The 14,948-nt window shown below is 44.5% G+C and overlaps 1 protein-coding gene across 1 annotated transcript; it reads right to left on the bottom strand.

Moving 5' to 3' along the window:
• Window positions 1-635: 635 nt before the first annotated feature.
• On the bottom strand, window positions 636-8,547 carry MRPL45 (mitochondrial ribosomal protein L45). The gene is made up of 8 exons (XM_079949953.1): window positions 8,416-8,547; window positions 6,087-6,288; window positions 5,357-5,474; window positions 4,829-4,927; window positions 4,108-4,156; window positions 3,340-3,489; window positions 3,075-3,248; window positions 636-1,048 (listed from the first exon to the last, which is right to left on the bottom strand). The coding sequence occupies exons 1-8, from the start codon at window positions 8,491-8,493 to the stop codon at window positions 947-949; spliced, it is 972 nt and encodes a 323-aa protein (XP_079806079.1). The 5' UTR covers window positions 8,494-8,547; the 3' UTR covers window positions 636-946.
• Between the last annotated feature and the right edge of the window lie 6,401 nt (window positions 8,548-14,948).

Raw genomic sequence — 14,948 nt, 5'->3', positions numbered from 1 at the left:
ACTACACGTATAGCCTTGCTTATAAACCCCAATTTAAGAAAACAAGTCTGATATCAAGTCCACATATAAGAGGATCCAGAATGATGCCATGGGCCCACTCTCTCTGTGTGTGTGTGTCAGGGAAGGGGTTAGCCTTGCCGACACCTCCACTTTGGTAAGGACTGATGATCATTCCAGATGAAACTGACCAAGCAATAATCAGGAGGAACTCCCTGTATGTTTCTTGTAGGTAGAATATTCAGAGATAGCAAGAACAGGGGAGTTGTATTTAAGCCATTATAAGAATGCAGCGCTGTGTGTTTGGAAAACGCAATGTCCCCCCAAAAACAGGGGGGTTTTTTGTTAGGAACCAGGCTGGATTCCATGCAGCTACTGCACTGTTGGGTAAATGGATAGAGAGGCCCTCGGTTTAAAACCAGCTAACTCTAGGCTTATTCAGAAAGCCCAGAGATCACTTCTATCTTCCTCTACCCAAGAAATAGCTGCATGCCTCTGAACATGTGCAGAAGGCTTTCAGCCAGCTTCAACCCATCTGGCATTAGGGAGCACAGCCTTCTATAACAGAACTGTTGGTTCCTGAAAGCCTTGAGGAACAATAATTGGGCTGTTTTTCTTTTTAAGAATTGAAACACTCCTTTCAAATCTATTAATTTACTGAACAACAAGTAACAGGCCATTGCAGGCCAGTTTTTGAAGACACACAGCAGCTGGTCTGATGCGAAAAACAGGAGAGATATACAGCAGTTTCCTGAATGCTCCAAGTGCATCTTTGAGCAGCTTGTTGCAAGTTCTCAAGAACAAACGTCTGCCCATAATGCATGTGAAAAGGACTGCAACAGAGGCATGAAACGGAAGAGGCCTCTAAAGGCTGGCAAGGCTCATTTCAACAGTGAACTCCTTGCCTGTCAATATCGAATTCTGCTCCCTGCAGATCTTCTTTTCGGTATTATTTGTACCACTGAGTCCGTGGCGCTGGTGGCTGTTGGGGAATATCCATTTCCTCATATTCTTGCGAGGGATCCAGCGTTGGTCCTGGAATCATAACAGTCTGTAAAATGGGGACAGGGGAGAGAGAAGGGAGGAAGGACATAAAAGGAGCCCATCAATTTTCAAAGGAAGCCACTCTCCAATAATTACTGTACTAGCTAAGTGTCCATCAAATTTGACTGGGGGCAGGGAGATTTCCCCCCCCAGCCTCCTATACATCATGGAGGAAGTTGCCTTAAGGCCAAGCCTGGTTTTCCTTGTCTGGTCCTGCTCCTTTTCTTTACACCAGAAGTGGCCTTCAGACACTGAAAGGGAGATAAGAGATGCTTCGCCCTGCCATTCTCAAAGCTGCATTCAGGATGAGGGTGAGAACAGCAGCAATGTTTAAAACTGCCTCCTCTCCAGGTATGTGCGTGAGAGAGAAATAAATGATGAGTGCTGATCTATACTGATTGATTCCACATCACAGAAGCTGATTTCAATGGGGAAGGGACTTTGTTTCTCTCCACAGGGTCCCTGCCAGTGATCCCCAGGCCACCCAGTGGCAGGAGCAGGAAGCTGCTCCCCTTCCTTCTCCACCACCACCACCCATGTTTATTTCATAAAATTTATACACCGCCTGATTGTAAGGAAAAACAAAACTTCAAAGTGCCCCTATATGCAGTACTTTGTTTTATCCCTTAGGACTGAGCAGCAGAAGAGGCACGTGCTCAGAACCACCCAATGACTAGGGCCTAAACTTGCACGTGGTAAATGGGATGAAAGAGAGGTTTTGCCTCCCTCTCAGCCATGTCCCAAAATGATGCTCAGGACTGTGCAAGCCTCTTGTTTGTGTAGGCCCACCCAGTCATCTACACATCTTCCCTGAGTTTTCCTTCTTTGCATGATGCTACATTGAGATGGGGAATCTGGGCTTTTAAGAGCATGGCAGAGAGAATATGGGGAGCTTGCTTCTGGAGGTAATGCATAGTTGTTTATACAATGACTGCACTTGCCTTCTTATCCCACGCCTAACCACGATTATTTAAATGGGGAAACCAAGGTTGAAATATACCCAAAGGCATCCAGAGACAGGATGTGAAACCAAGTCTCACACAACCAACTTCCTCTCTACATTGTGTATCTCACTCCAATGTATATTCTCAATACCTCTGCACGCTCTTAGCTAAGAAAAGGGAAGGCACCTCTCTACAACTAAACTGAGGTTAATTTTACACTTGTGGATTTCAGCGCCTGCAAGGTGCCTCAAATGGGGTGAGCGCCGTTGATGGTCTTGTATTTAGGCATTAAAAAGGCCCCGTTTCAAATCTCTGCATGGCCATGAAGATCAGCAGGAGGCTTTACCGACCCGGGAAGAATGGCAGATGAAGTTGATGGACTATATGGAACTGGCGGAAATGACTGGCAGAATCCGAGACCACGGAGAAGAGTCGGTGGAAGAAGACTGGAAAAAGTTTAAAGATTATTTACGGAAATACTGCAAAATTAATGAATGTTAGAAAAATGTTGGAATGAAGTTATATGGCTTTAGTAGAAATGTTATAAGGAATTAAGTATAAATAGATTAATAGAGTATCAAAGGAAAAAATAAGGTTAGAATGTGTTAAGATAATTACAGGATAGAAAACAGAGAAAGATGGAAAGGAATTGCTGAAACAGTTAACAGAAGTGGAATACAAAAAGGGAGGTGTGAGGAGGTCGTGGAAATAAGTGAATGAAAGATATGATACTGAAACTATTTGATGTGTTTTAAATTGTTTTTGTTTTGTTTTGTTAGTTTAAATGTGTTGGTGTTGTGTAGTGTTTTTGTGTTGTATTGTATTGTTTTTATTTTTTGTAGTGTTTAAGTTGTTAATAAATATTATTTAAAAAAAAAAAAAAAAAGATCAGCAGGAGGCTTTGGGGAGGTCACTGGCTCATTCAGCCAGAGATAAAAAGCAAAAGTATCTTGCACATAAGGTAACGTGAAGAACACCAGCAACACTGGATGGCTCCCATCACGTTTGCATCCATATCCTGGAGATGCCTTTATAAATAGTGTGAAGAGATTAGCAAAACGCTGGGCTTTCCTGCTAGTAACACAGTACCTTAAGAATCGGGTCCCTTGGAGGAGCCCAAGCTGGAACAATCTTGCCGTGTAATCTCCATGGACTGTAGGGATTGGCCAGATGCCTCTCAAACACAACGTATTCCAGGACGTCCTTTGGTACTTGCTCTCCACCGTGCATCAGCCTCCCAAACCGGTCATAGATAGCTAGACTCTGGAAGAATCAAGGTTTCATCAGTAAGCAGTGGCAGACAGAACATGTTTCATTGCATGCAGGGCAAGGGAGATTGGATATAAGCACGCACCTGTCGAGTGTGCATTCGAACCGTCACTTGTCCATACAGGTTGGTTTTGCTCACCATATCAGGACATCGCACCTGAACCACCCTAGGAGGCTCCAGAGACTCCAGAAAACTCCACCGGATAGTCTTGTATCTGTTTCCTCGGACCATTTCCTAGCAATTCAACATTTTGCGTTTTTAGCGTCAAGGGTGAGCATAGGGTTTCTAACCTCTCAAACTATGTGATCCAAGTCAACCCCACTTTCAGCAGGCGATTAGCTACAGTCCAGGGCTCCTGAAAGAAACTGGTGTACAGTCCAGTGGAAGGGATCGGCTCCTATGGGGAGCTCCCAAGTAGATTCCAATCCCAGTGGGGCTTATTGGACGCCAAGTTTAACAGGTGCCAAATGCAAACCCTGCTGCCAAGGATCAACATGGAGCACATTGTAAGGCTCCCGATTGCTCCTTTTCAGCCATGTCTTCACATGTGCCTATATGAAGTCGGTTGTAAGGCAGGTGGACGTGGCTTGGAGGAAAAAGCCTCCTGGGCTAAATTAGGACCACAGGCTGGAGTTCCCTCTGCAGTGCTATCATTTTATTTACAGTGTGTGTTATTTTGTTCTTTTACAACAGGATAACGTGCAAGATTTATGAGCACAGATGCTTCAAAAGCATTTTAAACAAATGCAATAAAATCATAAAAGAGGCACTAACATATTAACATTTCTTCCTAACATTTTTAGGGACTTTAAACCTTTAGCCAGACATCTGTTGATCTTCTCAGATATTTACCGGGTAACAGCGTTCAGTCACTAAGGAGTGAAGCTTCTGTTTGTTAAAGCTGTAATGGATTAAAAAAAAAAGCATTACCAAAATGCTTATGCAGATCAACTTAATCGAGATACTGTTCTTCCTAAAAGTGTTTGGTGTTCTACTGTCAGCAACAAAAATAATCCTGAAACACATTTGTGCATAACCAGGGGTAAATTCTAAACTCTTGAGAACCTCCCAAAACAGTGGCACTCTCAAGAAACTAAACTGATTTGCCCCGTCTTGAAGCATCATTAACAACGCATACACAGTATCCCATTATTTGGTCACAACTAGTTAAGATGGGACAACTATTTTCCTTTAACCAGACTGTGTTTGCATGAACTACATTAGTCAATGTGGGGCTTCTCCATTGGGATTTAACAGTTTACAGCAAGGGTGAGCAGAAAGCAGATAAGAAAATCCCCATGAAGTGCAGACACATCAGTGCCTGGTAATTTTAGTATTAAAAAATCTGGTGTGTAGCAAGCTTCTGAGGTTCAGTGGACTCCCAATTTTGCTCAATTAAAAGCTTGGAGAAAACTCCTATGCCAACCTACATTATTCAATAATCAATATTTAACCTATTTTATATCAACAGTCCTCTGGATCCGAAAAAGGCTGTGAGATATTGTGAAATTGTTGCAAGTCAGGAGTAGAAGGCAGAACCAAGAACCCACAGATATATCCTAAAGCATCTTACTTTGTCAAGTTATTGTGAGCTTCAATAAAGATGTTCTGGGCTTTTTCTGGAAATGTTTTTGTGCTGAAGTCAGGATCAAAATCTTTGATCTTTCGGATCCTGCCAAGGAAACGACAAGAGAAGTCTGATGGGGAGAAAGCAGCCATAGTTCAAGGAAAACAGTCCTCATAAAGGTTAGCACTGTGCCTTTTTGTGTCTATAGAAACTATGCATACACCACATAGCCTTCACACCAGCATTTTCTAAAAAGCCTTAACATTCATAATATGAGATCATGAGGGCTATACAACATGTTTTTTTGAGGGGGGGGGTGTACATAAAATTATTGTTTTGAGCCTTTAGGGTTGGAGTACACTTAAGACATACATATAAGGGGAAAAAATAAAGGTTGCTTTCTGGAGATCTGTGACATAAACCACAGGTACTGCAAGAAAAAGGAATACAGAGTCATAGAATGGTGGCTAGAGGTCTTAGACTGACTGGCTGCCATAGTGAGAGAGAGAAAGAGAATGAGAACGGAGGACATACGCTAGTTGCGAAACTGCAGTCTGCTTGACCTGCTCTGTCCTTTGCTTCAGCCCTTCCTTTGACAAAGACGACACACGGGCATCTCCTTCTGGAGGAATATAAGGATCAAAGATCCCAGCTGTGTAAGCAAACAGAAAACAATCAAATATAGTAACAAGTTATTTTAAAAAACCAAAAAAAACCCCAGCTAACCCCCTGACCTGACAAAATGTAAGATTATCTCTTGGGAGAGGCAATTAAGGTACACATTATTGCTAATTTATATACTGAAATATTGTTGCTCAACCACACGTGCACAATGTTTGACATAGCAATCATCAAATGTTGCCCACGAATGCACAGGTATGCCCCCCCTCCGATGCTATGGGGTGCTTTAAAAAAAGAAGAGAAAATGATTGTTTAAGAAACGTTAAATAAATTGAACTAACACATAATGCTGCTAGACAAAAGTATTTCTCTAGGCAGCCTACCAGCTCCCACTCAAGGAAAAGTCACACCCTGGACCCTAAAGCTACAATGAAAGCACCTGGATCACTTTTAAAAGCCACATACCCACTTTGTGAATGGCTCCTCTACACTAAGGAAGACTCAGACAGCATTGAAGGAACATGTGAAAAGAATGAGTGAGATATCTGTTTTGCTTTTGGGCTCAAGATTTCAAAAAGTCCGGTACACAGGTTGAGAGCTATTTTAACCACCTTCCCCATAATGAATAATCACAACCACCTACCTGTGCAGGCAATATTCATGGGGCGTATCAACTGCTCATGAGGTACCACCAACCCTGCAGCCCTGGCATGCTTCATCTGCTCTTCCGGAGTTGTGTACTTTGCATTGACAGAAGGGGGGATGAAATGCCGCCTCTTTGTTCTCACTGGGACCACAAGAGAGGATGGAGCCAAGCGGGCAGCATTCAGTAAACATTCCACACCCTGTTGAACGGAAGAACAAGCAAGTCAAATCAACAACATTGAACCGCACTGCAGATAATCCACCATTTATCTGCTTCCCAAATCAAGTTGATTTCATCCCAGATATGTACACGTTGGCTGGTATGCTCTCCTATTAGATAAGCATTCGGCACATATCAGCTTGTACATGAATGCACAGAAAGAGCAAGCAGCATATCCAAGAGATGCGTGACCAGGGCGGTGAGGGGTCTGGAAGCGATGCTGTATGGGGAAAGATTGAAAGGGCAGGGCAGGGCATGTTTAGCCTGGAAAGTTGAAAGGGAAGACAACATAGTGGTCCTCAAACAGCCAAAGGATTATCAGGTAGAAAGTGGGCAGATTAGAATAATGGGTTGAAGTTGAATGGAAGCAGGTTTTAGCTAGATATTAGAAGACTCCTAATGGTGAAGAGTTGTTGAACAGTGAAACAGACTGCCTCAGGGCTTCTTTTCACTGGAAGCATTTAAGCCAAGACTGGACAGGAATGGGCCAGAACATCTGCTCTACAAACACAAGGTCCCTGGTTCAATCTCTGGCATTTCCAGGAAAGGTTGGGAACATCCTGTCTGAAACCCTGTAGAGCCACCACCAATAAGTACAGTGGTACCTCAGGTTAAGTACTTAATTCCTTCCAGAGGTCCATTCTTAACCTGAAACTGTTCTTAACCTGAAGCACCACTTTAGCTAATGGGGCTTCCTGCTGCTGCCGCGCCGCCGGAGCCCGATTTCTGTTCTCAACCTGAAGCAAAGTTCTTAACCCAAGGTAATATTTCTGGGTTAGCAGAGTCTGTAACCTGAAGCGTATGTAACCAGAGGTACCACTGTACAGATAATACTGGGCTATACAGATCAATGGTCTGACTCAGTATAATGCAATTTTCTATGTTCTAAGGTGCTGTATATGTCCTGCATTGAGCAGAAGGTTGAACTAGATAATCTCCAACGTACATTCCAATTGTATTTCTCTTCTTACCAAAAAAACAGGTAGTCTGCCTTCTGGGACCGCACATTCCCAGAATGTTTATACTTCTGTCTCAGCAATGTTTTTGCTGGCTTGATCATGTACGTAAGAATGGAAGATGGATCCCCAAGGATGTGCTTTACAGAGAGCTGGCCCCAGGCCTGTTGGCAGACCAACTCTGTTATAAAGATGTCTGCAAATGTAGCATGAAGGCTGGCAACATTAACCCTACTGTGTAGGAATCCCTTCCAGATGACCATGGTGCCTGCAGACAGGCGGTCAGGTCGTGCATCCATAGCAACAGCCAGAGAAGAAATTACCACTGGGAGGAGTACAGCAAAACTGGATGCCTTCATCTGCCCCAGCTGCAATAAAACATGTCTCTGTCACATCGTTCTCTACAGCCACAGCAGATGCTGTAACTCTCCAATGGTTTGACTTCACCCCTGATGGCATACTTTTCCATTGCCTCTTGAGACAGAAGGATGTCAACAACATACGTCTGCCTGCCTTCACAAGGTCTTCTCTCTCCTGCAAAAACACTTCACTTTCCAAAACAATTTAAAAAGGAAAGTACAAACCTACACAACTTCCCACAAAAAGTAGTAGTCTGCATATCACTGAATAGGTATCAATAAATACATTTTAAAAGAAAAAGAAAAACGGAAGCAGTCTGCAAAGACTAAAAGCAGAATCAGAAGTAAGCACACAAGTTCCCCCTTGTTTCCTGAAATGGTGTCTGTGAGGGATGCAAATTAACCCCCCCCCCCAAAAAAAAAACACCTCGGAGACATGCACACATACAAACATAAACAAGTTTGCCTTTCCCACAGGATACAGCACACATATGCAGTAATGCACACCTAAGTAAAAGAACAAAAGCAAAATAGGGGGTGCCTTTTGGTGCAGTCTCTAACGTTCTTTCTTTAACTTTTTTGCAGTTTATTTATCTTCTTTATTTCCTCTCCGTTTTACATTGCGGGGGTTTAGGGAGATCTCTTGCTTCTTATATGTTGGCAAGCCGTAACTACTCGTACGGCTAGGCAAGGCGAGGCACATGCATGCACGAGGAGATACTGAGGCTGACACGCTTCCCCCCACCCTCCGTCCATTCCCACCGACCCGCCTCCCCCGTGAAAATACAGTACCTGCCATCCCACGCGCAAAGGGAGCCTCGCCATCCTCACCGGCACGGAGGCAGCCATCTTGAGACGCGCCCGTTGCATGCCGGGAGGAAGGCGGGGAGGAGGAGGAGGGGGGGTGAAGGGCGGAGGAAGCGGAACGCGGGGAAGTTCCAGCGACGACGTCACGGTCTCGCTCCGCTCCGCCAAAGGCTCTGGTATTCTTTCTTATATTCGGCGTCAGTCGTCGGTCCAAAGGAAGATATTTGGCACGCGGGCGCATGATGAAAGTGCCAGAGACAGGAGACCAGGCGTCGTCATAGCTCAGGGAGGACAACGAACGAAAAACCAATCGTCAGGCAGGGCTAGATCCGGACTTATTTGTGGTTGCCATGGGTCCGGAATTTCCCGGGCACAGAGGAAACCCCGTTCGGCAGCAGTGTCCGCGGGGGAATGGGGCTTGGTGTCCGGGAAAATCCGGGTGTGTGGCCGCCCTTGTCTGCAGTCCCGTTTTTCCGTAAAAATAGTGCAAAACCGGCATTTTGTTGCGATTTTGAAGGGGGAAACAATTTGGGGAGGGGGGGAAAGCTCAACAACTTTGGCCAAAAAACAAACAAAAGGTCAACAACTTTGCCAAAGAAAGCAACTTTTCGGTCTGGATTTGTTTGAAATATGGCAACCCTATACCAGCCCCACTTACCCGGGAGAAAGCCCTGGTTAAGTCAGTCTGGTTTACTCGCATAGACAAGGCTGTTAAGTCACATTTAGCTAAGTCCCATTGCAATCAGCGGGACTGAACGGGATTATTTAAATTGCATCAGTGTAAAACAATGTGACTTAAATAATCAGCATAGCTCCGTTGATTTCAGTGGGACTAAATACAGCTGCAAATAAAACGTTTCAGGTGTGTTGTAAAGTGCGTTATACAAATGTGACACTAGATGGCGATGGTGAGCTACGGCAAATTCAATGTGTTTTTTCAATTTTATTTTATTTTCAAGCATTTTCAAAACGTTTTTTTATGTGTGTTTAGATTCCACCTAAGTGTGGCTAGGTCGGGGCTCAACACAGAAATGTGGATCTTTACCGAACAGGGAAAAGCAAACAAGCACATCTGTTGCATTGGCATGTTCTCCTCATGTGAACACACACCACCATCACCTTCCTCAGCCTCAGCCTGTACACCTTGGGAAGCTTTTTCCTCTGTGCTTCATTTAGGGGGTGCAAGAAAGTAACTGTGTGGGGATGTGAAGTCTCAAAGCATCTGCTTCTTTACATGCGAAGATTAGAAGTAAAGAATATGAGGGGATGTGAGCAGCAGTAGGCCGCCTTCCTGTGTAAGCACTCATAATGGGGAAGCCTATGGTGTTCAAAGAGCAGTTTATAAAATTGACAGAAGGGGGAGTGTTATCAGGCAAAGCAACACTTCACACTATTCCCTTGATCTGAATTTGTAGTCAGTACCCCCTTGAAACTATGGTAAAAACAAGACAGTGTACATTATGCAATTTAAGAATTTAGCACCATGAACCTCTCAGTTATCATTTGAAAAGAAGTCTATCTTCTAAGGCTGAATTGACTTGAAAAGTGTGCGTCCTCTCTGCCTGTTTCAATACTAGAAACTGGGGGAGGACAGGTTTCAGTGTCCTCTGTAGTTTATTGTTGTCCCCCACCCCAGGATTAGCAGAAATAAACTGCAAAACAATACAAGTAATGCAAATTCATTTCATTTGCATAAGTACATAGGTTAGTGTTGCAGTTACTTGGAACACTGGCAAAATCCGCATCGCCGTCCTTTCACTTTCTTCAGTTACGGTAATTTCATTAGAAAAGGAAAACCACTAGACCAACACATAGCTTGCACCACACGTTTTTTAGGATGTCTGGATTTCATCATTATGTAAATAGGGGAAGTGGAAGTAACACGGCTGCTTGCCCCTGTCTTGAGTTTGCCCTCTGGCAAATCTAGTTGCCAGCCCCTGAACATTATTTTAATATTTTAAAACTATATTTATATAGTTACCTGCCCAGCACTTCTAGGATAGGCCAGGATATAGGTTTGGATGTGGATCCAAATCTTATATGGTCTATGGATTCTCTGAATGGTCTTGACCAAAGCTCTTGGTTTCTGTATCTGCAAAATGGGAACAGTATTCGCCTAGCTCAGAGCTTTCCAAAGTGTGTGTCGCGACACGTTAGTGTGTCAGCTGCATTGTGTAGGTGTGTTGCGCTAACACTCCCTGCGCTTTTCCTGGGTTGGAAAGGGTTAGTTTAGCCTCCAGTTTGCTAGTAAAACTGAGTTACTATATCGCGAAATGATGCATGTCCCAAAAAGTGTGTCACCAACATGAAAAGTGTGGAAAACTGTGACCTAGCTGATTCATCTTTAAACTCTTCTATGGGGAAAATTGACATTTCTCAATGAAATGTCACAGAAATGCTGATTTTCCCAATGCACAGTCACAGAGTGGTGCTGGGTGTGTCTTAGGGCACATTCTGTTCTAATGTTGGGTAACCATGAGACCCAAGAGACAAGGGTGTGTGCACCCTAATATACTCCCCAGTCTCTTCTGAAATGCATGGGGTTCCCCAGCCATCAAATCAAGGTAGGAAGACAATACATTGGCAGAACACACACACCTGCTTTTCAAAAATCCCAAGTCCATTCCTTAAAACTAGCACCTCTAGTTAGAACTGGGCAATATTCCTGTTTGAAACCCCAGAAAGGTACTGCCCACCAGCATAGAAGACAATACTGAGTTGGCGGGACCCATAAGGTAGCTTCCTATAAAATGATTTCCTGAAAGTACATAACTTTGAAAACCACAGTCTTGCTTCATACACTTGTGAAGTCCTTAAGCATGCTTGCTTGAAAATAAATCCTACTGAAATCAATTGGACTTCCCAGTCATTAGGATTAGGGGTTAGGGATGGAGGAGAAATCCGATTCCGTTCGCATTTAAAGGCAAGCTTTCTGAATCTGCACTTTCTCAAAATACAAGCTTGCTTCAAAATTTGACCACCTCCAAATTTTGCAATGCAATTCTCCAGCCAAGTGACACATGTAAAATGCGCATACCAGAGCAAGGTGTGCATGTAAATGAGTGATAATACAAAATGCATCCTACTTGGGGGCAGGGGAATAATGTGTGTGTTAGGCAAAACTCTGCATGTTGCACTAACAGGCTTGTGAAATTTGATGAAGGTGCTTCCGCCCCCCCCCCCAAAAAAAATCACAAACTGATGTGGAAATGTGTGGGACTGAATTTAAGACTGGGGGGGGGGAATAGAAACAAAGAGAAACCAAATTTTGCCTATCCCTGTTAGGAGGAGAAGGAGGATGTTGATATGACCAGCTCTGGATGATTGGTAGGTGTAGGCTCGATTTTACACTTGAATGTTGTTGCTGTTAATCAAGGGCTTTGGACGCCCACAGGTCTTGCCACAGTCGGGTTCCAAAGTCCACATTCTCCTGTCATCACATCCTCAGCCATCACGCCCCAGCCCCTCCCCTCTATTAAGTGAGGAATGACAAGGCACATGAACAGAGAGCGCCTCACATTTCACATACCTCTCCTCCCAGCTCTTAATAAAACCATTGAGCGTTCCCTGCTCAGCCTGGCGTCCTCCTGAATTGAAGTTTTTGTGTTTGAGGTTTGCTGGCAGCTTTCTGGAGTTGGGGGTATAGCGCGCGAAGAGCGATAGCAGCGCAAACCCGGGATCCTGGGACGTGCAGAACAGATCTTCTGCCTTTGCAAAGCAAGCTCTCTGTTCCAGCAACCTGGCTACGTGTTTGATCCTTGCATGCGGCTCTGCGAGTTACAAGGCTGGCCTTAAACTTGGCAGCGACGTTTTATTTATATGCATCCCAAAGGTACCAGACAAATTGCAGTTCATTCATTCATTCCCTCTTATCGTGATTAATTCATCTAGCAAGGAAGGACTAGGAGTGAAAAAGAGGCAAGAGTAGCCACACCAATAAGGAGGAAAGTGCTCGCTTTCCAAGTGAACATCTCCACCTGCCCTGGGACTTTGGGGCTGAGTCAGCCATGGGTGCATTTTCTGAGGCATGCTTGGTGATGTAGTTCATCACTTTTTCAACTGGGGGTGTAATAATAATAATAATAATAATACAGTAATGTAGAGTTTTTAAGGCTTCTGATGAAGTGCAGAACCTCCGAGTGTCCCTATTTTCCAGGGACATCCCTGATTTAGAGAAGCCGTCCATTTCTGATTCGATCCCAGAATATCCTGCTTTTCCTTGTTGTTGTTGTTGTTGTAGTCGTTTAGTAGTGTCCGACTCTTTGTGACCCCATGGACCAGAGCACGCCAGGCACTTCTGTCTTCCATTGCCTCCCGCAGTTTGGTCAAACTCATGCTGGTAGCTTCAAGAACAGTATCCAACCATCTCGTCCTCTGTCGTCCCCTTCTCCTTGTGCCCTCCATCTTTCCCAACGTCAGGGTCTTTTCCAGGGAGTCTTCTCTTCTCATCAGGTGGCCAAAGTATTGAAGCCTCAGCTCTAGGATCTGTCCTTCCAGTGAGCACTCAGGGCTGATTTCCTTCAGAATGGAGAGGTTTGATCTTCTTGCAGTCCATGGGACTCTCAAGAGTCTCCTCCAGCACCATAATTCAAAAGTGTAAATTCTTTGGCGATCAGCCTTCTTTATGGTCCAGCTCTCACTTCCATACATCACTACTTTTCCTTCGGACGTCCCTATTTTCATTGGAGAAATGTCGGAAGGTGTGGAGTTATCTGACCCCCGAGCCATCTGAAGTCAATCCTTTGTAGGAAGTCTTTTTAATGTTTTGTGTTTTATTATGTTTTCCCTGGTGGAGGATAGTCTGACTTCCTTAAGGCCCAGGACCTCTAAACTATGGTTGTTCATGGACCTTAAGGTCCTCTGCGGGGCATACCAGGAGAGGTGGTCCCGTAGATACGAGGGCCCTAGTTGAACTAAGGAACTCACTCCCACAAGGGACAGTGTGGCCACCATCTTGGATGTCTTTAAAAGAGGCCTGGGTAGACTCATGGAGAATAAGACTATGCATAGCTACTAGTCCTGATGACTATGCTCTGCCTTTCATGGTTGGAGGCAGCATCCTTCCAAATACCAGTTGCTGGGAATTGCAGGAGGGGAAAGTGTTCTTGTGCTTGGATCCTGCTTTTTGGGTTTCCCTCATAGGTTGGCCACTGTGAGAACAGGATACCGGCCTAGACAGGCCATCATCCTGCTCTGGTTCTCAAAGCAATCCAGCAGCTGCTCAGAACCAGAAGCAATTTCCCCTTCAGTTTCATCTGACTCAACAAGGAAGTATGTTGTATGGAAGCAGAGGTCAGCACAGGGATGGATGGGGGATGTTACACAGGGATTCTTCAGATGCCTCTCTAAGGCCCACTTCTTACTCAGGTGGTAAATCTGTGTCTGGGCTGTGCCACATCAGACAACAAATGTGAGCTGATATAAAAATAGAATGTGAGCTGACATAATAGCTCCTTCAGTTAACTCCTCCCCTCAATACCGTCATTTTTGTTTAAGCCTCCCACACCTATTGCAATAGTCCAGTGTGGAGGTTACCAAAACACAGGTCACCGTTGCCAAGTCCTCTCTTTCCAGGAAGGGGTACACGATTGCTGTAGCTGGAACAAGGTGCTTCAGCAATACAGGCCACCTAGGCTTCAAATGACAATGCTGGAGCCAAGAGCACCATCAAACTATGTGGTTATGCTTTTGTTGTGGCACTCCCCATTCAAGAAGAACTCTTTGGCAACTCTCTTTGCTCTTTTCACTGGCAAGTAAGGACCAGGCTGTTTGGGCAGGCTTGGAGCATTTATCAAGGACAGAGAAGAAAGCTCTGTGAAACCATAATCCTGAATTAACTTGCTACAGGCTATTTAAAACATTTAACCTTGTGGTTCCATTATTGTTTTATGACTTTTAAAATTGGCTATTATCACGGTGAGTATTTACAGTAGGAAATTGTTCTGCAAAAAGAAAAAAAGAAAAGAAAAAAGCAGCAACAGCAGTAATAATAATAATAATAATAGTAATAGCATCTTCTCTAGAAGACCGTTTCTTCAGTGTCATTAATATATTAACCAGCAGGCTCGTGTGTGGCTTTCTTTAAAATGTACTGGGATTAACTGGACACTACTGAAGAATAAAGTGGTGCCTCAGGTTACATACGCTTCAGGTTACAGACTCCGCTAACCCAGAAATACTACCTCAAGTTAAGAACTTTGCTTCAGGATGAGAACAGAAATTGTGCAGTGGCAGCGCAGCGGCAGCAGGAGGCCCCATTAGCTAAAGTGGTGCTTCAGGTTAAGAACAGTTTCAGGTTAAGAACGGACCTCTGGAACGAATTAAGTACTTAACCCGAGGTACCACTGTATTGGGACGCAGGTGGCGCTGTGGGTTAAAGCCTCAGCGCCTAGGACTTGCCGATCGAAAGGTCGGCGGTTCGAATCCCTGCGGCGGGGTGCGCTCCCGCTGCTTGGTCCCAGCGCCTGCCAACCTAGCAGTTCGAAAGCACCTCCGGGTGCAAGTAGATAAATAGGGAC

This window comes from Podarcis cretensis (genome assembly GCF_951804945.1).
Source record: "Podarcis cretensis genome assembly, chromosome: 13".
Taxonomy (NCBI): Eukaryota; Metazoa; Chordata; class Lepidosauria; order Squamata; family Lacertidae; genus Podarcis; species Podarcis cretensis.
The sequence above is the reverse complement of the archived record's forward strand: the minus strand, read 5'-3'. Positions and strand labels throughout refer to the sequence as shown.